The 24,024-nt window shown below is 29.1% G+C and overlaps 1 protein-coding gene across 3 annotated transcripts in view; it reads left to right on the forward strand.

The window, feature by feature from the left end:
- The window catches only part of LOC142323753 (uncharacterized), an 88,991-nt gene extending 70,040 nt beyond the window's left edge, over nt 1–18,951 (forward strand). For all 3 annotated transcript variants that reach the window (XM_075363931.1, XM_075363929.1, XM_075363930.1), the window contains exons 3-5: nt 5,582–5,764; nt 12,103–12,225; nt 17,998–18,951. In XM_075363931.1, the coding sequence (XP_075220046.1) occupies nt 5,582–5,764; nt 12,103–12,225; nt 17,998–18,072 (381 nt within the window). In that variant the 3' untranslated portion in view covers nt 18,073–18,951. The remainder of the gene's footprint in view (nt 1–5,581; nt 5,765–12,102; nt 12,226–17,997) is intronic.
- Nucleotides 18,952–24,024: the final 5,073 nt, after the last annotated feature.

Here is a 24,024-nt window from a genome sequence, read left to right on the forward strand (position 1 = left end):
TATGCAATTTAATAGGCGTAGAAGGAAGTCATATGGTGGCCACATCAGATTTTTATATTTATTTCTTCTTAAATGATCTTCAAATTTGTTTTAATTAGGCTAATTTTTGTTAATGTCATCATTATTTCTAATAACTGATAAATAATTTTTTATCCCATAACTATTTTTTTTTTTTTGCAGAAACTACTTTACTTCTCGTTTGTTGTTAGTAAAATCTGGCATGGGGTACTTTTTACTTTTAAATTGGCCAGATTAGATATGTTTGGTCTCTTGCTCTTGAAAAAAAGAAATTTAAAGCACTTTTTATTTGATACCTTACTTGATGTGTTATAAACAAGTTTGGCTATCGGGTTTTTTTAGAAAATCACACCTATTACCCGCCATTTAATTTTTAAATGTTAAATGGACAAAAACATTGAATGAACACTCCTGGTGGAAATAAGTAAAATTTATTTAGTTATAAATTAACAGTTTAGAAAAAAATTAATTAATAACCTACTTTCTAATCTGAATTTCTTTTATTCCATGATTTTTGTGAAAAATTAATGTGGTGTCGTGTTATGTTATGCTATTGAAAATATATCGGAATACGGTAAAAGTAGTCACGCCTATAAATTTTAAGGGCGTAGTCATCTGATAAGAAAGAAGATTTAATTTACATCAATTTGTTGATTCCAAAAATAATAAGTCCCGCCCTTTTACAATACTAAAAATAATGAAAAGTTTCACGAAATGGTAAGCTATCTAAAAGAAAGATCTACAGACTATATCTCTTTTTGATATCTACACGTTATCTGTTAAAATAAAAAATAATACAAATTTTGTTTACAGTAGTCTTGCATTTATGTTTATCAATAGGAAACGTAGTGTATATTGCATTACTCGTATACATTTGAATTCCGTTCTTTTGACGGATGTAACAACCATGTTGTTGCTTGAAAGCATTTGATTACATCACCATATGAGTCGAGTTAAATTTAATAGCATTCTGTTACAACGAGATGACGTCATGATTCCATATTAGGAGCTTAGCAACGATTCTTTGCCCATATTTTAACACGTGTTCAACTTCATGTCCTATTCAAAGAAAAAATATATATATTTAGTCTACAAAAGGATGCGAAATTAGAGTGAACTATGTAATTATGATAATATTGTTAATGTTTATGCAAAATATGTAATAAGAAAATAGATTGATTATACGTTAGCTGAAATAAAATATCGAGTTTAGTCTCAAATAATTTTGTAAACATCATTGAAAAAAATTTATGTTACGTTACAACTTTTTTTTCTATAATTTGTTAACAACCCAGTTGAGCAACAAAAAATGTTATTTTATATTACTATTAATTTTTTTTAAAGAAAAAATACGGAAAATCCGAATTTTCACGTTTCTTGTATAGTGATATTTGTGATATGCAAGCTCAGTGACTTCATTAAAACAATTTTCTTTCACTGATGAATTAATTCACTACAGAAGCTTACAAAAAATTTTCACGTGGAACTATGAAAATGGAGATTTACATAGGCCCGAACCTTGATTCGGGCCTGGCACTTTCGGATGAAAGGCAGAGACGCTACCACTCCGCTACGGAGACCAGCGTAGCGTAATTTAAAAAAATTATATTTATTTATATAGTTGCGCTTTTATATTTACGTTAATTAAACTTTCGGCTACTATTTCGGCGATAATTGTCTTTAAAAAAATGTCACGCAGGTGTATAAGAATGATTTTTTTCTCAGAATTACTCAATTGTATAACATAAATAAAATATTATTATCCGCGTATATTTTACGTACATTCTGTATATATAAAACGGTTAATCGCCATGCTCGATGGCATTACCAAAACAATACTCACAGTTATACATGCAGTCATGCATTAGTCATACTATTCTGCGTTGAGATGATCTATCTTCATTAACCTCTTTTTCTTTTTAATTCCATGTAAAAGAAATTTAGTACTAATGCTCATATATGTTCTGAAGTCATTTTAAAATGGGATAGCAAAGCTAATGCAGAAAAAGTTGAATGAAATTTGTAATTTAAACTAATCGTAGTTCAAAAATCAAACAAATAACTGCAATAAGTGAATTAAATTATAATTTATTACGGCATAAATAAGCTATTATAAGTATAAAAATGCTATGTTTAATTTCATGACCGATTAAAAATGAAAATGAGGACACACCAAATGAGTAACTCATTTGTTTCAGTAATATAGGAATATAGTCAACTGGAAATGGGTAAAAATGTTTAATATATTTATAAGAATAAATAAATTTACAAATTTATAAAAATAAATTTTCGAATGGCGAAAAGAAATTGAAAACCTAAAACTTCCTATCACAAGAATCTGAACCAAACAGAAAGGAATATCTATGGATTGTTTTATTTTTGCAGATGAGCTAGCAAACCCACCGGGTTGGTCTAGCGGTGAACTCGTCATCGTAGATCAGCTGTTTTCGAAGTCGAGAGTTCTAAGGTTCAAATCCTAGTAAAGGCAATTAGCAATTACTTTTATACGGATTTGAATACTACATTGTGGATACCGGTGTTTTTTGGTGGTTGGGTTTCAATTAACTACACATCTCAGCATCGGGTGACCTGAGACTGTACTTCATTTAGATTCATACACATCACCCTTTGAAGTAATACCTTACGGTAGTTCTGGAGGCTAAACAGAAAAGAAAGAGATGATCTAGCTATCTTCGCCGATGACCTAAACACAGCACAAAACAAATCTAAATTTTTAAAGAGATCGCCGAAAGAACCGGTCTGTAAATTTCATTTGATAAAAAACACACAGAAATTATGACAAATCTAAAAAGCAGCCAAGAGAAATAGAAAAAATTTCGCTAAAATTTAAGTTGTTGAAAAATTTAAATATCTAGGTGAAGTATTTCAGAAAAACCCGGCTTTATTTACGTATATATCAACTAGTATATTATCATTCAAATAAAAATCTCGTAGTTATTTCTGTTAATTTTCAAGTAATTTGATTGTCAGTAACATAGATTAAATCCAGATGATATTTTATCCTATATTTTTATGTATGAATTGTATAAACAAAAAAAAAAAAAAAAATAAATAAATAAAATAAAGGAGTTGTTAGTGATAAATTATCCTGTAAGGGCATGGCTTATCTTTATACAATCTGATGGAATGACGTTACTACTTAGTTCATACCTATTTTTAACTAAGATACAAAAAGAAAACAAATAAGAGTAAAACAACTGAGTGGATGAAAAGTACTAATTACAACTTTGATCTAAGAATGTAAGAAATCATAATAATTACATCATCGTTAGTAGTCCTCCAGTTATTTTATTTTTTACTTTTGATCTTCATCTGACCTATTTGAGTAGTAGCCAAAGGTGAATGACCCTAAATACAACTAAATATTTAATGTTTCTTACCCTTTTGTTTTAGCCTTGATTTTCATTTATTTTTTACTTATATTTATTTGAGTTCAAAAACTTTGAACATTAAGTTAATTAATTTGAAATAGACTAGAGAATTTCTTTACAGTAATAATTTACTTACAGGAAAAATGTATTTATTTAATGAAGTTAAAAAGCTTACTTATTTATAACCAAACAAAGCAAATTAAAAATTTTGGTACAACTTAGGTCGTATTGCAGAAAAGTAAAATATTTTTGACTGAGAATAATAAAGTAGAGAAAATACACACAGAATTCTCCATAATATTTGTTTAGTGATTTAAATAAAAGAAATTTGGTGTGAATCATGTTAGAGATTTATCTGGAGTAATAAGAGTATAATCTTACCTTTTTATTGTAGCATCAAAATCACAGCAATTAGCCAGTAAATTAGTACAATCTATAAAATAAAAATACGAAAAAGAGTTAAAATATATTTTATTAATATATATATATATATATAAAGAGTTATGAATATATTTTAATTATTATTTAGTATTACCACTTTATTTTTTTTTTTAAACTTAATACCTATTAATACCTTATTAAACTTAATACTGGTTCTATATATAGAAAATTTTGTTGACCTGATTCTGGGTACATCTCCCATAAATTTTTATAATCTGTTTTTGTGTGTTTATTTTTTGACTAAGGGGATCTTAAAATGTAGAGATTTGTAAAAATCCCAACACCTAAAAGATTGCTCGATTCCTATATTTTCCCTTTACAGCTATGCTGCTGCATGGGCAAGAGAACTATAATCGGGAAAGTAAAAGGTAAAGAAATAAAATTAAGAATCTATTTATTTAAAAGATAATCTGTTTTAGAGAAATATTTCCGATCATAAAGTAAAATTAGGTTTCAATTTTAACAAATTTGGAGGTTGTATTATACAAAATTTCATTAGAAGGTATGTAAAACTGACACAGTTATTAGCTAAATCCAATTTCTAAATATATGGAAGGAAAATGAATGTCTTAATAATTTAATGGTGGAGTTCTTCTGTATTAGTAATGTTTTACTAGAGTTATATCTCTGTCTTTGTACATTCAACACATTAAATAACAAGTATAATTCCCGTAAACAAATCTAGCATTGTTATAGGTTTAAAGTTAAATGTCGATTTTAATTTGTCAATTTTTCTTGAGTTTCAAAAATTATAGCTCACAGTTCTTCAGGATTTTATAAATTTAGAATTTAAAAATTAATCATTAGCTTATTAAGTATCCTTGTTTTGTATAGTATTACCATTTTATAAAAGAAAATGAGTTTTACTGATACAGAATTTTGTGGTAGACATAAAAATGAAATCTTTTCATGATGTTTAGTGTTAAAAGTCATTTCTAGCAAACTTTGAAGCTACAATTACTATTATTACCTTGAACTATTTGCACATGGGCTCCTGAGCTTCATGTGTTTCAGGTTATGAACCGTGTCTAAGGTTCAAAAAATCATATAGGATGATTTTTCTAAAAAATTATAAAAACCTTTTCTTTTTTAAGAATTACAAACTCTTTTTACTAAAGTTAATTTAAGATATAACAAATAATACAAATATGAATACGCAAAAAATATTTAATATCGACAAAAAATTTTCACCACTGAAACTACAGCACTCTAGATCATGGACTACCACTGGAAAATCACACTACCTTTCTGCAAGACCAATTGCCAAATTTTAATTAGTTTATAATCCCATAAAACTGTTGCCATGAATTCAAAATCTAAGTCGTATAAGCATAAAATTACATAATGATGTATAATACTATTATACATCATTATGTAATTTTATACACGTACTTAGGTCTTCAAAGAAGTTGTTTATTAAAAGCTAAAAATGTTATAATGTTGCAGACAGCAGAGCCAAGATATTTATTAATATTGTGCAAACCACAAAAAAAGTTAATTTAAGAATGTTTTTTTGGTTATTAAAATATACTAAGTATGAAAACTGTGATTAGTGAAATTCTAACTTTCACTTACATTTTTAGGAAAAGAATTCTTTAAAGTATGTAGGGTAAATTATACCTTAAAATTAATTGGTTAACTTTTCTAAAGAAAATTTCTATCTCATATTAAGTTTTGTTTTATAAGATAACAGAAAAAAAATTCCTATAATGTTATTTATTTTGTTTCAGGTTGGTGGAGCAATTGCCCTTTTCCTTGCAGTGTATTACAGAGATAAGTATAGATATGCTACAGGGTCACCTGAATTGTTTTTCATTGCCATTACCACAGCATTCGTGATAGGTTCATTGTGCTTACTTATTGCTTGCCTTATATCACTATCAACAGCTTCAATCATAGCCAAAACTATTTATGTAAGTTAAAAGTTTTAGTTTCATAATAGATTACATTAAAAATAATTATTAAATATTTTTAAGTTTTCATTTTTTTAAACTGAAATTAAAAAAAAGCACATCCATTACTCTTAAAAGAATCTGAAGAGTAAAATATATGAGTATTAATATATTTCTGATAAAATATACTGGGAGATATCATTAATAGTAATCAAGAAAATCATGTATAATGTAAACAGATTCATATGAATTTAGCAGCTGTTCTAAACTAGCAGCTGCTCTACATGCTACTCTACATGTAATATACTTGAAACTAACCTATATTAGGTAATGTTAGTCTACTCATAGTGTTGCGCATAATTTTGGACTAAGCATTAAAATATAATATACTTCTCTCATAAACATGCTTACCCCTTCCAACCTAGAAAAGTATTAATAGATGTGCTGTAGCTTACACAACAGTAGTATAATGTCAGAATTATTGCTACCATATATCTTACGTGTTCTGTAACATGGCATAAAAGTAATATATACCATTTATGTCATGGTGATAACATTGAGTGTGTGAGAAAAGTAAACATGCTAAGCAAAAAAAAAGTTACAAGTTACTAAGATCTGAAAATGGTATTGTCGTGGAAATGATGACTTCACAAAAAAATAAAATATAATAATCATTATTCAAAATTCAAAGTGATTTCAGATTTAATATATTAAAAATTAACTCCTATTATAAGCAGCAATTTTGTACAACTTTTAGAGTAAGGACTCAATCCCTCGCCTTATCTTAATTATACAATTAATCTTCTGAAATATAAACCATATATAAATATTTTATTCAGATCGGAACATAATAATACATCAGGTAAGAAATGGCAGGTTACTGATCCACAGATATAAAAACAAACTTCAGTTTGCATGAAAAAAGGAAAATCATAGAAAACATGATCAGACGGGGTCATAAAATAAGAAAATTAATGACTGAGGACAAATGGGCTTAGTCCATATTAATATAACAAATATGTTTGTTAAATATAAATAATAAATTTGTTGAAATAATATGAAGGTGAAAATAGCAATTCAGAAGGTATTTATAGAGAAGGAAGATAGAGATATAGAGAAGGTATTCAGAAGGAACATATTTCAATATATAATTAAACATTGAACAATCGTGGAAAAAATTCTAATTACCTATCTCAGAAACTTATCAAAAAAGTAATATTGTTTTTATAAAATTAAGTATGTTAAAACACTTTGAACTTGAAACCGAAGTATATATCGACAGCCTAAATCATTCGTATCACCGCCCCCCAAGTATAACTCGGGCTTCTGTATTAAAATTTATATAAAGCTATACAAGCATATTTTTGGTTTTTGGGAATGTAGACTCATTTATTGGTCAATTCACTAAAGACTTAGTCATCCAACAACTCTATCTATTGGATTTTATAGGAAATACAGGGGAAAAAGTGCTGTCTCAACGTGTAAATGAGCATGGCGTGTGTTTATGCTTTGATGTGGTGTCATAGTTTGTTGGTTTTTTTCAGTGGCAGCTCGTCTATAGGCACTGTGGAACTGCAGGACCTCCTATTTCCATTTGATATTATCGATAACATTTAATATAATGAGTCCTTTTTCTTTAATTCTTTCTTTATATTTGTACAGTATATAATCCTTAAAGTTAATGTCAGTAACCATCCCCCAGTTTATGAAAAAGATACAGAAATCTTTATATGGAACAGTGCGTTTCACAGTTCCAGCAGTGTGGTGTTTGGCTGTTGTGCACATGCGCACATAGGAAGCTGCACACAAGGGGGCGAGGGAGAGAGAGCACAAGGCTATGAGGGAGAGATTCTTGATGCATATAAATTTGGGTCTTAGCTGTAAATTATGAACATTTCTCCATATCTATTTAATGACATCTTTTAGAATTAATTTTTAATGCATTAACATAAAAGTATTTGCCCAATGTGTTTGCTACAAGGAATTAAGTTTCACCTTATTTCACTTGTTACACTTTTCTACAGAAAATATTTTAAACGTTTTTTGTGTACCATACTCTTTTTTCAATTAAATTATACTTTTCTGTGTATTTGATAGTAACCTGAGATTCTTTTTAAGTGAAATAGTTACTATAATTTAAGGTCTTGTGGTGAATAATGCAATAAAGGCTGGAACTTAAGATAAATTGTTAAAAAGACAATCTTAACAGGAGAAGGGTGATTTTGTTTTTTAAATTAATTATAACTGTATAAAACTTTGATTCACAACAACTTCTTTAATTTGTAAGTGACTTTATTTTCAAATTTCACATTTCACAAAAAAAAAATTCTTAGATGAATAATTAACAACATAATAAAATAACAAAAATGACTGAAATTGAAAACAAACAACAAACTAAAAAAGGAAACTTTTCCCCCTATATAACACAAAATACATTTCAAAACTCCAAAATTAAATTTACTTAAATTCAAACAATAATAAAAAGGTAATAAAAAATTCTGAAATTAAAATAATAAATATAAAATGAGCTGTATTATGTTGGAATAAATCCCCTTCTCAAGCAAAAATTTCAGATATTTTGTTTTATTATCCTTTAATAAGCTTCACCAATGTCTGCTGGCATCTGAAGTTGTTCACTTTTTCTGAGCGACTTATGTACTAAAATAATTGTTTGGAAATCCTTGTCAGCAAAAGAACTTTTATATGAAAACTGTGACAGCTTGCTTTTCTCAAATTTCAGTACCTGAATATCATGAAACAACACTTCTTGTCCCTCAGAATTTACATAATTTTTCCCAAATGTGTCTCGATCTGCTTCACATTTAAAAAGTCATCATAGGTTAATTGCTTTACTTTGTATGGCCTGCCTTTCTTTTTTGCTATCCTAATGAGTTATAGTGAAATTCATATATCTATTCAATATAGTATTGTTATAGTGAAATTCATAGAATTCAATTTTGATTTGTAGAAAAATTTCCTTTTGATATCTGTAGAACTGCTTGCAAATTATAGACAGCTATGATAAAGTTCTTATCACTTTTCTTTTTATATTCTTCCTTTTTTGTTCTTGATAGAAATATTTCTTTTTAGTGCTTATCGTACTCCAATTTCATTAGTGCTTTTTCTTCATTGCTGCTTTGATTATATTTGAAGCATAATTTACATTGATCCTTAAGAGGTGTGTAAAATGAAATGCTGAATTCTGTATTAAATATGTCATTGTGCATGTGGTATTTAGCTACGGTCTTTCCCTTTTCTTTGCATTGATGCCTGTAGTCATGGTACAACTCCACAATGATTTTCCCTCCAATAAAACCTTTAGATGTTTGTTTTCGAAGGTATTTTGGTACTTTCAATTTTTGGTATCGAATTTATGTGATTTCTGACATCATTTTTTATGTCACCGCAAATTTTCTTATGAGAATTGTGTTTTCCCCTTTTGTCTTCTACAACCATACCATTTGAGCTTTTACTATATATAGTGTTGATAATGCTATCATTAATATCAAGAGTCACTTTGAAAAACTGTTTGCATACACAAATTTTGTGATCATCAGTAGTAAAATAAAATGCACGATTTAGATTTCTTGGATTATTTTTAGTGTATCTGCATTTCAGTAGAATAGTTTGGTGTTTGTAAATAGAATCTCTTTTTCAATTGATGTCACATAAATTCTAGTACTGATGGAAAATACGTTGCTTTTTATTTTCATTTATTTTATCTCAGCATTTCAACTTTTATTTCTCTCCACAGGGTTCTTTATTTTTTTTGTTGGAATAATTCTCTTTGTTTTTCCAACAGTTACATATTCTTTCCCATGATTTCTTAAAAATTTTGTCTTCGTTTTTAGTCCATTCAGATTCTTTACAAAGATGAGTGAGTATTTTTTTCTTCAGGCGGTTTTCTTGTTATCTTTTTCAAAATTTGTTGGTTATTTTCATTTAAACTGACAGAAGCTGCTTCATTAACAATAATATTATTTCTGTTAACTGATTATCCTGAGATATAGATTTCTCAGTCAGCACATTGTCTTCAATATTATCATCATCACTAGCAGATTCATTACTACCGCTACTTGAGCATAAGGAACATGATGATGATGATGATGTTTATATATAATCTGGGTCTCTATCTTCATTATTGCATATTGAATATTAATTATTTTCAGAGTCACTTTGATTTTCCAAGTCATTTTCAACAATCAGATCACTGATATTACAAATACTTGTAAAATCTTCAGTATTATTGTGTTAATTAGTGTTATAAATATTATTATTCTCTTCTGAAATGTTGCTAGATGTACATAAATCAGATTTATTCTTTTCAGGACTATTTATGTCTTCATTACCAGTAACCGTTGGTAACATATATTTACCTCGGGAACTCATTTTCTATAATAAAAACTTGCACAACATTAGAAATTTCTGGAATAAATAATTCAAATTTTTTTTTAAACTGCTTATCGTTATCCTAAATAATTTTTATTATAAGTAAATATATATTGTTTCAATAATGTTTAAAAAATAATTATTGTGACAACATCTAGTTGATAACAAAACATATACTGTTAATGTTCTGATGAATACAGTACTAACCCAAAAGAATTTCAAGACAACCAAATGATAACACTAAATAAACTGTTCATGTTTCAAATAATATTATATTAACCCAAAATAATTCTAAACATCCTAAAATACAATACAAAATATACTGTTCATGTTCCTCTGAATACCGTGTTATTTCAAAATAATATACTGTCAATCAAAGTTATTTCTAAAATAAACTGTAAGTTTTCCGATATTGTATTAAGACAAAATAATTCACTGTTATTAAGAAAGTGTTGTTAATAAAAGTTTGTCTTCCAACAAATATAATAATAATCAAAAATAATACACTGTTCATCTAAATCTTCAAAAAAAAAAAATGTGTTAACATTCTTAGGAATAATGTAGCGATAGAAAATAATACTATTAATTACAGAAGTGTAGTAATAAATAAAGAACACTTACTACAGAAGATAGTTGCATAACAGAATAACACGATTTTCATCGGAAACTTTTGACATTCTCATATACAAAATGATACTGTCTGGACCTTTTTTCCGTGCTAAATATTTCAGAAGAAATGAGAGATGTATGTTCTACTGGTTAACGAATCAACTGTTGTTAATACGTTTTTTCTGGGACATAGAGCATTGTATATAGCACATAATTATGAAATAATCCAGAAATTACATTTTTTTGAGTTGCGACTGTTTTCTTAGGAGTGTGTGATATATATTTATATTTATTTTGTTGTTTAACTTATATTATTGAATAAATAAAGGTAGCATTTTCAAAATTACAAGAATGAACTTTCTACTATATATAAATATTTGTATATACAATAAAACTTTTATTTTATGTTTCAATTTTTTCTTCTTACATGAGAAGGAGCGAGTGAGTACCTTCTTTTCTCAAGAGGTGCTCCCTTGAGAAAATTCTCTAAAATCTGAGAAAACCTGTGCTAGCTTTTTTAAGTGCATTCTTAAATAATCCTGGATTCATTCCTAGAGCACATAGGATGTGCCATTAATTTTTCTTGATTTTTTAATGAATTATTACACCTTCAACTTTTTCCTGTAAATTAGTTTAGATATCATAACATAGCAGTTGTAGGTAGCATAGGCTACCCTAAAATAGTATAGCCATCTTAAGAAAAATAACATTTTTTACCACATTTTCTAAACAAACTGAGAAGTAAAGTGGTTTCCTGCTCTCTTCTTCACCGAAGAAAATATCTTTTGTCTGTCAGTATGCCAAGTCCAATGAAATGCGGATTGTATTCATTTACAATCTACTAAATTAATAGAACTGGAGATATCATTTAATGATGTAATGGAATTTGATATGGTGGACATGATTAATTTTAGAAAAAGCTGCTCTGAATAGTACCAATTTGTATCTGAAGTGCTTTCCATTCATCACAATCATTAGAAAAATTATGAGAGATGATGTAAATTTAAAAATTATTGAACCTCAATATATAGGGAAAGGTAAATTAAACTTGCATATTCATTAAGATCCACACTATAATGGAGTCAAACAAAATTGTTCCGAATAATATATTTTAATGACATATTTTCTGAATTTTCAGTCCAGTATTGTGAATATACCTGCTTTATACTGCCTTATTTATTATGTTTGTTATAAGAGTTCATAAATCTTTAAACTGATGAAAATCACATAAATATCAATTGAATATGTTTTAAGTTTTGGTTGAGTGAAAGAAACATTGTATTATGCATATTAAAAAAAATCTATATAATAGTTAATTTTTATTCTAATTTACTCTAATTTTATGATGTTTTTGTTTCTAGGAAGTTGTGTTCCACTTTTTTGGATTCTTGTTTTATTTAGTTGCATCATTAATATTACTTGTTGATGTTAACAATTCTTCACAGTATAAATATCCTGGTCATACACAATTTCTTATTGCTTCTGTAAGTATAAAATTTTGTGTTTTTCAAAACATAATTAGAGAAATTAGTTAAATACATCTGAGGTCATTAGTAAACTGGAACCCTCCTTAAATATGGTTATCCATGATTGGATTAGTGCAGCTACAGTCTGTTCAAGTAGTACAGAACCTCAGTAACTGGAGCAGTCCTAAATACTGGATAGGTCTTTATAGCAATCTGAGGCAGCTACACATCACCCACCTTGCTCAGTTTGAAAAGGTCAATAAGTTTAGTTTGTTGAAGTGCCTAGTTTCCTAGATATTTTTTTTTGTAAAAACAAATCAGTTATTCCATTGTTACTTTCTCCACAGTGCATGTTTAGATACACTTCATCCACCTCTCTCACTTTTTCTATTTTTACTAGTTTTGTTGCCTTATTACCTCATTTTCTTTAAAAGTTCTAAAAAAGGTGTCTTCAGCTAAGAGCTGTTTAATTCTTCCTTCTCATAATCTCTGTTTCCTTGGAACTCAAGTTATTTAGGCCAATTGTGTGGATTGTTTGGCGAGACAAGAGATATGTCTTTGATGGGAGGAGTGCTACACTCCAGTTTGCTATATTAAAATTGCAGCTAGAAGATAATAGGGAATTTATGCTGGAGATTTGAAGTCTAACATATATTACTTAAGGTCAATAGTGTGTATGTGGAGAAGTGAGAAAGAACATATTGGTTAGAGTTCACTGGTCTCCATTGATTATCAAAAGAAATGAAGATTAGTAATATATTTACTCTGTCATCTCAATGATACTAAAATTACTCTACCTTCTGGATCAACTACCAATGGAAGTGATTTGTTTCAGCCCAGTGCACCAAGTCTAATCCAGTCTTCTTCTTATCATCATCCAGAGGGTATAACTATTAGAATATTATATATACACTGACGGAGCTTCATAACCAGGAAGAACTGTAGTGTTCCATGATGAATTTGAAAATCTGTATGCATTCCTGACTTTTATGTCCCTGTAATAAAAGTAATATAATATATGCCACCTTTCTCATCCTAGCAGCTGGCTCATCTAACAAACATTTCTGGCATAATTTGCTATGCCATATATTTCTCTAAACATTGCACCAATAGATTGATTACTTTTTCCCTATGTGACAACGGAATACTTTTAAAATCCATTTTAAAAAATGGATTTTGAATGGAATGGAATTTTTTAAATGAATTTTCTAAGGAGCAATATTTTACATAACTATTGGATTTTTTATCTAAATTTTTTCTTTACTCAGTCTAAACAACTGGTGTAATTCTTCTCATCTGGTGGCATTGAAAAGTCATATTAGCTTTATTTAAACTCTCTGGGTTGGTTGGTCTATTGATAGAATCATCATCACAAATCAGTTGCTTAACAAATGAAGATAACTAAAAAAAAAAAAAATTGTGATGACTTTGAAAAAGTCGTAGGTTCAAATCCTAGTAAAAATGAGTTACTTTTATTTGGATTTGAATACTAGATAGTAGATACCAATGTACTTTAATTGTTGCAATTCAATTAATCACACATCTCAATAATTGTTGACCTGAGTCTGTACAAGACTATACCTCATTTACAGGACAATATTACATATCACTGAGCTAATTACAAGTTGAACAGATTACACCATACTTATTACGGATAAAAAATGAAAAAGAAACAAGTTGTATTTAAGTAATTTTGCTTTAGTAGCACTATTTTAATTTCCTTTTTTACAAGGCCAGGAGAATATGTAATGCTAATCTGCAAGCCTAAGCATTTCTGCTTTAGCACTTCCCAATAAGCATATGTTGCTCTCAAAAATATGGAATAACGACTTAAATAATAATTTAAAAAAAAACAATAGAAATGACATAAACTATTTCTTGTAAGCATAATAAATACTCCTTAGTCTTGTGAACCTCTTTATAAGAAATATTTTTAATGTTTATCTTTGCAATTTCATTAGTTGGGATTGATGTACATTTTAAAATATGACTATTGCTCATATAAGGCTGCTGCTGCTCATGTTGTAAGTAAGAAATAAGTAAAAGAAAACTGAAAGAAAACAAAAGTAATGTGGAATGGCAGTTTTTTCATTTTTGATAAATTGTACCTCATATACTGAGGAAAATTATGAAAATTTCTGTTAAGATTGCCGAGATATTTTGACTATTTCAGATAATAATTATTTCACTTTTATAAAGTCACTTTTAAATAAATAGAACTATTAATTAAAACAGTTGGTAACTGAAATGTTTTACTTAGATTATTAACAGCATAAATCTTTAATTCTTATGAGAACTTTCATTAGCATCATAATTAATGAGGATAAGAATAAAATTTCAAATCAGAGCCTAAAAATGAGAGTGTTTCAATGTGAATCATTTAAGATCTTTGAAAATGCTTTCCAAGTTATTATTTTAATTTAAAAGTGATTTTATTTTATTCAAAACCTTTTTTCTTAGCATTATATTAGAATATTTGAAGTATTTAAATGAGCTATAAGTATAGACTGTTCCAAAAATGGTTTTAGGATTTTGTTTATGTACAAAAATCAAACTATATGATATATTTCAGGTTTATTTATTTAAATTTAAAGTACTATTGCATATATATGAAAAAATGAAAGGTAATATTGTTCAAATGTCCACCATGGCTACATTGACAGGGATATATTGAAATTTTGTAGGATATTCTTGAGCATGGGAGCTTCAATTTCCCTTATGATAGCTTGGATGTTATCTTTTAGGGTTGGAATATTTGCTGGATTATTTAGCATAAACTTAACTTTTCAAACAACCCCAAAGATTTCTTAAGGGATCAAGTAACAAGATCTTGGCCAATTCATATCACTATTCCATGAGATATATCCAGGGCACAATAATGTGATGTTTTCTTACGTTGTGAGGCATGTATTGCAGCTTATTGAAAATAAAGGTCATTTGGTCAATTCCATTTAACTGAGGTCATAGAAATCTGGTAGCAACTCATTATAATGCTCTGCATTCACTGCAACAAACAACATTACTTTGATTGTCTTCAAAGAAAAGTGGGGCAATAATACCTACGGACCATAAACTACACCAAACTGTACTCTTTTACACATAAGGTGATCCTTCGTGAACCACTCGAGTGTTTTTTTCCCCCGCCCCCAAATGTGACAGTTTTGTTTAACAGTATCGTTTAATGAGAAACAACCCTCATCGCTAAAGATGATTTTATGTGCAAAATGTGGATCTCTTGCTTTTTTCTGTAACATCTAAGTAATAAAATTTCTGCATTGATGATAGTCAGTTACCTTCAACTCTTGAGTCAGCAGAATTTTGTATGCATGTAAATGCAAGAAGTCTAAGAATTTAATAAATTCATCTGAGGAATGCATAATTCTTGAGATCACCATGAAATTGATCTTGATGGCTCATTTGCGACACTTTCTCTAACAAGAGCAATATTTTCAGCTGAATGTGTCTTCTTTGGTCCACCTGAGAGTGGTTTGGAGAGCAGACCCAGTGATTTCAAATTTTCACATTAAATCTTGAATTGCTTGTTCAGAAGGATGCTCAAAAGCTTCAAAAAAGTTACAAATTTTATGACGCATTTCTTTTATGGACTGACCATTTTCATAAATTTTTATGATTTCAGTATGCTGTTCTTACAAAAGTGGGCCCATGGTTAGATTTGTACGCTACTCAACTTTGTGTATATAAAAGTTTACCTGAAACAAAGAAAACATTTGGCAGCTATAGTTGTTTAAAATCCTAAAACCATTTCTGGAATACCCATTAGTTTATGGAAAAAAAAAATTGTTATCTCAATGATGGATTTATAATAATTAGCATGATTGCAGATCACATATTATGACAGATTTTTAAATGTGTGAGATCAGATCAGATTTTTGAATCTGTAGTCAGCTTCCAAAACAGTTAAAGAAATCTCTGCCTTTTGAATGAAAGACTCATGTTATCAACATACTTTTGTCAATGAGGTTCAAATGATGACATAAAGACTAAATGGACTGAGAGCAGATAAGATTAATAATTAAATTTTATTTAGGCTAAAAATTGTGAAGTAAAATGAAAATTAATAGAAAGAGAAAATTAATCCAAGGTGGATACCATATGGCAAAAAAGATATCTTGGGTTTTTCTGTACTTACAATATATATTTCTGTGCTAAATAAAACAGACTGTTTTGAGGGCTTGAGCCTACTTGCACTGTGTTGTAGAGATATTCTTCCTGAAATACAAGAAAATTTGTATCAATTAATATTGCATATCAATTTATTTTTGTTTTTTGTTAACTTTTCAATTTATTATAATAGTAATCTCTTTATTAATTTTTATCCCTGAGTTTCTCAATATGAGGTTCATTTTGGACCTTCTCTCTTCTTTCATGAAATAATACTGTAACAAATTGTACGCTCTTGCTTGTGATAAAATTCATCATCAAATATTCTTTTAACTTAAATAAAACTTTTGAAGTGCTTGGCCCACTCAATTTATGTAATTAAGTAAAATTTACCTTAATCTTGGGTCTCTCTCGCAACTTAATTTCTTTACATAATATGTTTCATGGTTAACTCTCCACCATCAATTTAAATTAATCTTGTTTCTATATATCTCAATCATTATTATTATTATTTTCATTTTTAATTTGTGAGCTATTTTTAATGAGTTTATGTATGGATGTATTTAGTGATGAATCTATTATACTTTTTGCTTTATTTATCTTTGTTTAATAATTGTATTTATTTTATGTATGAGTTTGGCAATAAGTGTGCTGTTTTATCCATCTGTATGCATGTTAAGTAAAGCGTTGACTTCTATATGGTTCAGGAGATATGACTGGTGAGTAATCTGTGGACTATAATTATAGAAGTCAGTAGTTTTTTAAAATTGGGTGGTATTTTATCGATCAGACTCTCTGTCATTGTTGATTTTCTATTTATTCTGAAAGTGCTTTTATTTATCTTTTTTTTTCTTTGAAGGAGAATATGTAAAGATTAATTTTTAATGTATTTTGTTTATAATGTTAATAGTTATCGTGTTCTCATGAGTATTTTGGTTAAGTAGGTGATGTCATCAATGTATCTTGTACCAGTTTATTATTTTGTGAGCATGTTTTTGTTAATAAATATGTGTTTTATTAATTACAACACATACTTATTATATTTAAACAAATTATATTATATTTAGGATGAGGTAGAAAAATTAGAATTAGAATGCTGCTAATAAGGGGAAAATATGAAGACCATCACTTTTTTCTGTGTTTGTTTTGAACTGTTTTTTTTTTTTTAATAGTGTTTAGTATGTTTATTATTTTGAAGACTTTTTTCTGGTACATTGTTGTATTTTAAATTGTTTTTAAGAATGAAAAATTTTTCTGTTACTAGTATGCTTACAGATTGCTATGTTGAATGAATGTTGAGTTATGGACTACATTAATGGTTTTGTTTTGTTTACCTCCTCTCATTGGTCTGTGGCACTTTTTTTAAATGTATTTCTTGGTATTTATTACCTAGAAATACATGTCTAATACATGTGTATTAGAGGCATTTTAGTAATTTATGATGACATACAGGAATATTGGGTTCCTTCAAGGTTTTTTCTTAAAGAAACATTTTCATGTGTGGTACTTTTATCCTAAGAATATTAACCATAATAAAAGAAAATAAATATAGTGTAGTAGACTAAACGTACAATGAATGTGCAGGCAAATTTGTCTGCATATAACTAATCTATTTTGTAATGGTGAAATTGAATTACATAACATGAAAAATTTATTCATAATTTTCAGGTGATTGGTTTGGTGTTATCAGCATTGTACTTATTAAGTACAATTTTTGCTTACAAAGGATACAGAGGAGGTTAATTAATAAAACGTGCACAATGAATCTCAAACAAGTACCTCTCTCTTCCATCAACATACAAAAAGAAAATCAAATTACATGATATTCATTAAAAATAAAAAATAACTAACTCCATCCATTGCGTTATTATAATATTATTGTATGTTAATCAGCCAAAATTTTATTCATATTATTATAATTATTTATGTTTATTTTTTCATTATAATTTATTTTGTGCAAAAATATATACTGCCACTACTGCTTTATGTGTTCTGCGATTATTTAAAGTGATTATGATTAAATCTTTTATTGGAAAAGTTTTTGCAAAAATTTGGTGTAGATTGTAATGTTATATTATTAAAAAAAATATATGTTTTAGATTAAGCTTTGTATATAATATTTTTGTTATTTTAAATGATTATAAAGAATTACAATTTCTAATTTAATCAATAATGATTACTTTTAATTTTATATTTGCGAGTATGAGTGTAAGAGAGAAAGAGAGTGTGTGTGTGTATGTGTTTGTATGTTGTGTCATGTCTTTGTCTGTATGTACACATATTTTTCTTCAATATTTAAAGATGTATAAATTATAACAGTTATATACAGAATTTATTAATTCGTAAGTTGCATTTATTTACAAAATATTTTATTATTCACACATTGCTAGTTCAATGTATACATTTATAATTTTTATATTCTTTTAAAAATTTATTAGAAAAATTCAAAAGAAAAATTTTTACCATCATATATATTTTTTTATAGCATGTTAGTTTTTATATAAATATTTATTCACAGTATTTAATATTTGTATTTGTAACTCTGTGCCTTCAAAACTTATAAATGCATTATGTAATCTTTTATCTGAACATTTTATGGAATAAACTTTAATTGATGTGTAATTTGATGTTTATTTCAAATAAACCTACTTTGTACTTAAATTTTTATTTGTAAACCTGAAGGAATTTTTAATGTATGTAGTGTGATATAAGAAACAATTTTGAACTACTTAACAGTAGATTCTTAATCGTATGGCTCACAATTTTTATATTTTTATTTCATTATCTTCAAATTTTATACATTTTGGAAGTGTACTGCTTACCAATTTTGGATACAGTAAAGTCAAGGAAGTTGAATAATCTTGTATTCAGTTAATGCCCTTGACTACACTGCATGCAAAGTTAAAAACTAATAAGATTAACACAATTCTTCATAATACAACTCCCAACACTGTTGTTGTGCTGTAGAAGTTGTTGGCATGAGACACACGAACTTATCCTTTGTGATATATATCTGATTCACCAGGTTAATGTATGGATTTCCCTGTGTCATCTGATGATGATACATTATGTAGCATTACAACATGAATTTAAGTTAGTACACAGAACTGCCAGTCAGTACTTTAGATGGTGATATTGCTAATACGAATAAATTTTCAGATTACTAAAATCTGTTAAAGTAGTGTCAGAATTTTGATTTAAGTTTTCTATTTATTGTTTTAGCCCTTTACATTCTTAGCTCAATCAAGATTTATGTATTGTAGGTGAACGTGTGCGTTTCATGTATCTGTAAGTACAAACTTAATGAATATAAATTTGTAATTAAGTATCATATCAGTATATAATAACCCTGCCCAACAATGAAAATATTTCGGGCTCAAAAATAGCTTATTCTTATGTATTTCCATCTGCTAAAATCAAAAATTATCATAATTAGCTCTTGCTTTGGAAATGCAATGATATGTCATTTTTTACCTGATCTACATTTTTAGTTTGGGGTTAATTTTGTTTTTGTAGTTGTCACATCTATTAAATGACAAAACACAATGTTCTCCAGCTGTTTGTAGGTTATAAACATTATTACTGTTACTGTAACTGCGAGTTTCATATTGTTTTTGTTGTAATTAGTGCAGAATTTCTGGTTTTTGAGTGCTTTTGAAGTGAAAAATTTGTTAAATCAAAATGCCACAAAAATGTGAAAATTCAGTGAATAACTTTTGTTACATTTGTGATAAAATAACATTTTCGTCAAAGAAACACAATCTGACACCTCTTGTGAAGACTGCCTATCAGCATTATTTTGGTATAAAGTTAGGGAACAAGGATAAGTCATGGGCTACACATATATGTTGCAACTCTTGTTCAGTTATACTACGAGATTGGCTGAAAAGTAAAAAAATTATCTATGGCATTTGCTGTGCCTGTGGTTTGGTGGGAGCCTACAAACCATATAGACAACTGTTATTTCTGCTTGACTCCACCTATAAAGTTTGAATTGTCGGTGAAGAAAAGAGGAACAGTTAAGTACCCTAATCTTCCATCTACTATTTGACCTGCTCCACATTCAGATAGTTTACCCAAAAATTATGAGCTTGAGGTAGAAAATGAAGACAGTGTGAAAGAAGATGAACCCAACAAGCCTTCCACATTCCATGAGTCTGATTTTGACAAAAAAGGTAATAAACCACACAGACTGAGTCAAGTAGAATTGAGTGATCTCTTTCGAGTCATTGATTTGTCGAAGGAAAAGGCAGAACTTCTAGGGTCAAGACATCACTAAATCTTCTCCAACGTGATGTCAGGGTCTCACAGTACAGACATCATCTTAGAGATCTGCTTTCTGTTTTTGAGAAGAAAAACAATCTTGTTGTTTGCTGCAACGTTAATGGCTTGATAAAATGTTTGAATTTGAATCATGATCCAACTGATTGGAGGCTATTCGTAGACTCCTTCAAGCTTAGTTTGAAAGCTGTATTACATCACAACGGCAAACGTCTTCCTTCTATTCCTGTTGGTCGTGCAGTTCACATGAAGGAGACTTATGCAAACATGGCAGTCCTCGTAGACTCAATCAAATATGCTGAACACAGGTGGAAAATCTATGGGGATCTAAAAGTCATCGCTGTACTCTTAGGAATGCGACTGGTGTACTCTAAATACTATTGCTTTTTATGTATGTGGGACAGTAGGGACAAGAAATCACATTACATTCAAGTAGACTGGCCTGCAAGAAATCTTAACTCTAGCGACAAAAATGTTGTTGCCGAGTCTCTTGTGGACCCAAAATATATTCTTCTTCCACCCCTTCATATAAAGTAAGGTTTGATGAAAAGTTTTGCCAAAAGTACGAACCGAGAAAGACAGGCCTTCAAGTACTTAAGAGACAAATTTTCTACATTAAGTGATGCAAAAATTAAGGAAGGTATTTTTGTTGACCCACAAATTTGACAACTTTTAAAGCATCCTGTGTTTGACCGAATTTTGGAGGAGAAAGAAAAGGAAGCTTGGGAAGCCTTAAAGGGAGTAATTCATGGATTTTTCTCCATTTCTCATTTTCTCCACTCACACCTGGACATTTCCCCTCCTAGTTGGGGAGTTGTCAGTGATGAACATGGAGAAAGATTCCAGATTCCATCAGGATATTTTTCTATAATGGAACAAAAATATCAGAGCCGTTGGAATGAAGCAATGCTTGTGGATTACTGTTGGTCTGTGTAGGGATGCTCTGGAACTCACAAGAGGAAAGCCAAAAGACAACGATCTCATAAATCTGCCACATGATTCTCTTCAGACCAAACCAACTGCCAGGTATTCTTCCATCAATTAAGAACTCTTAGAATGTAACTATCATTAAAAAAATGTCAAATGGACTCTCTATGTTATTGGTATATGTAATTAAAATGTATTGTTTTCTCTGTAGGTAAAATGTACGTTAAAATGAAATACTTCTACCTACTGTATATCATAGAAACTAGAGCTAATAAAAAATTTGTTTTGTCATATTCGTTTTTGTCAACCCAAAATTGGTAATATTTGACTTGTGAAGTGAAGGAACATTCAAAAAAAATTTTTTGTTTGGCAGTATAATTATTATCAATAATATGAACAATAAAATGAAAATATTCACTTATCACTTATTTTTCTAATATTTAACATTACTGATTTTGCAGTGTGCACTGCTGAATCAGATGTAAAAATTTTTAATTTAAAAAAAACATATAGCAGAATGTATTATTAATAAAAATTTCCCTCCATTACCAGCTTAAAACCCAACCAAAAAGAGACAACAATCTTCCCTTTAAATTTTTTGATTTATTCTAATTTTTACATCTGATGAAGCAGTGTCCACTGTAAAGTGCAAAGCAGTTTTATCAACCGTAAGATGCCGATCGTCTTCAATGAGGTCACTGACCGATGGAATGTTGTCATCCATCACACTTATCCACACATATCCAATGTTAATATCTCTCCATCCCAGCCTAGCCATGTTCGTATGTGAACTGTGAAAGTAAGAAATCTGGTTTATATTTGACTGACCCTCAGAGTACGTTTGGATTCGTCACCACACTTCTTGTACGTCGATTGATTACCAATATCAGCAAAAAGGTATAAATGACATTCAGCATTTAGTTAGATCTTGTGCAACTTGCCTATCATTCCTAGCTAGTAGCTACCAGCTAGGAATGATAGCCCCATTAGATCTAGAAGAGATTTTAAAAGTTGTGATCAAAATTTTAAGATAAACTTTGGAAAATTTTACGACTGTAATTTAAATCTATTAGTATTACTTATTGTTATTTCAATTTGGTTAGAATTTATTTATTCCTTATTTGGTTTAAGTTTGTTAGTATAAAAAAAAAACCCCTCAAAACTCAATCTTTTCAAACCGACAAATTTAGTAATATTTTTTGCTAGTCGTGTAATTTTAATTTATGATTTTCATAGCCGATTAAATTTTATTTTTCTGGCTGTATAATACAAAGACAGTATATTATACATGGGAAAGATGCTAATCGGACAAAATTTTGCATTTTTGAAAATGTTGATGTTTCATGATCCATTTTGACTAAACAAAGACAATCTAAGCACTGAAAAATTCTAGAAAGATGTATGTAAATACAATTTTCCAAATTTTTTTCGTTCTTAGATGAAATTTGGCGCGATGGTTTCTATCTATAATAACTTATTTCATATTTCTTATATAGTTTTTAATGTTCCACTTAATTTTCCCCTTTCTAATTAGTATTCTAGTCGAGGACGAAACAGCCGATAGTTAGCGTTACAAAGCCGGAAAAGTTATTCAATACTTTTCCGGCTAATTAATTATTTGAAATGAGAAATACTTTAACTAAATTGACTTATTAATATAAAATCTAAATTAAACATTTGAAAGAACGATTAGAGTCTAGACAAGAATTTTCGAACATAACACTGTTCTTATAAAAGTAAAACGAACTTTATCTAATCGGTACATAATTATATGAAAACTAAGGAACATAAATCGGAAAGAGTTTAAATTATACAAGAAAACAGAATTAAAAACTTTCAAATTGCTGTTTTGTAAAATTTGTATTTTGTAACTGATCATTTTTTCCCGACCTCTTCATATACGAGGGTTATTTTTTTCAAGGTCCGATCGGTCACGAAATTAAAACCACAGTGAAAATAAAATTTTTTTTATTTGTAACAAGTAGTTACATAGTTACGCTATTTCTCTACATAGTCTCCACTCCGATTTAGACATTTGTCGTAGCGTGGTACCAACTTTCCAATACCCTCGTCATAGAACGGAGCCGCCTGTGTTTTCAGCCATGTTTCTACGCACACAGTTTGCGGTACTGAAGTCTCTCACTCACCATGGTGTAGAGAGCTGACCTTGAAATTTCCGGAAACGAATCACAATACAGAAATTTTGAACTGACGATTTTCTCGAATTGCCTCATCCACTCGCTCAACGAGATCATCGGTTGACACTCGCTTCCTTCCCTGACCGCCTGCATCATGAACATCTGTATATACTGCTTTAAAGTTCCTGCACCATTGTCGCACTTTGCTGTCACTCATTGAAGTTTCACTGTATTCGTCGTCATTACTTATTCGTCGATGAATTTCAGCTGCATTACACCCTTCAGCCTGAAGAAATCTAATTACCGCACGCACTTCACACTTAACGGGAGATGCTATTGTTGTAGATAT

This window comes from Lycorma delicatula, chromosome 4 (assembly GCF_047948215.1).
Source record: "Lycorma delicatula isolate Av1 chromosome 4, ASM4794821v1, whole genome shotgun sequence".
In the NCBI taxonomy this organism is placed as follows: domain Eukaryota; kingdom Metazoa; phylum Arthropoda; class Insecta; order Hemiptera; family Fulgoridae; genus Lycorma; species Lycorma delicatula.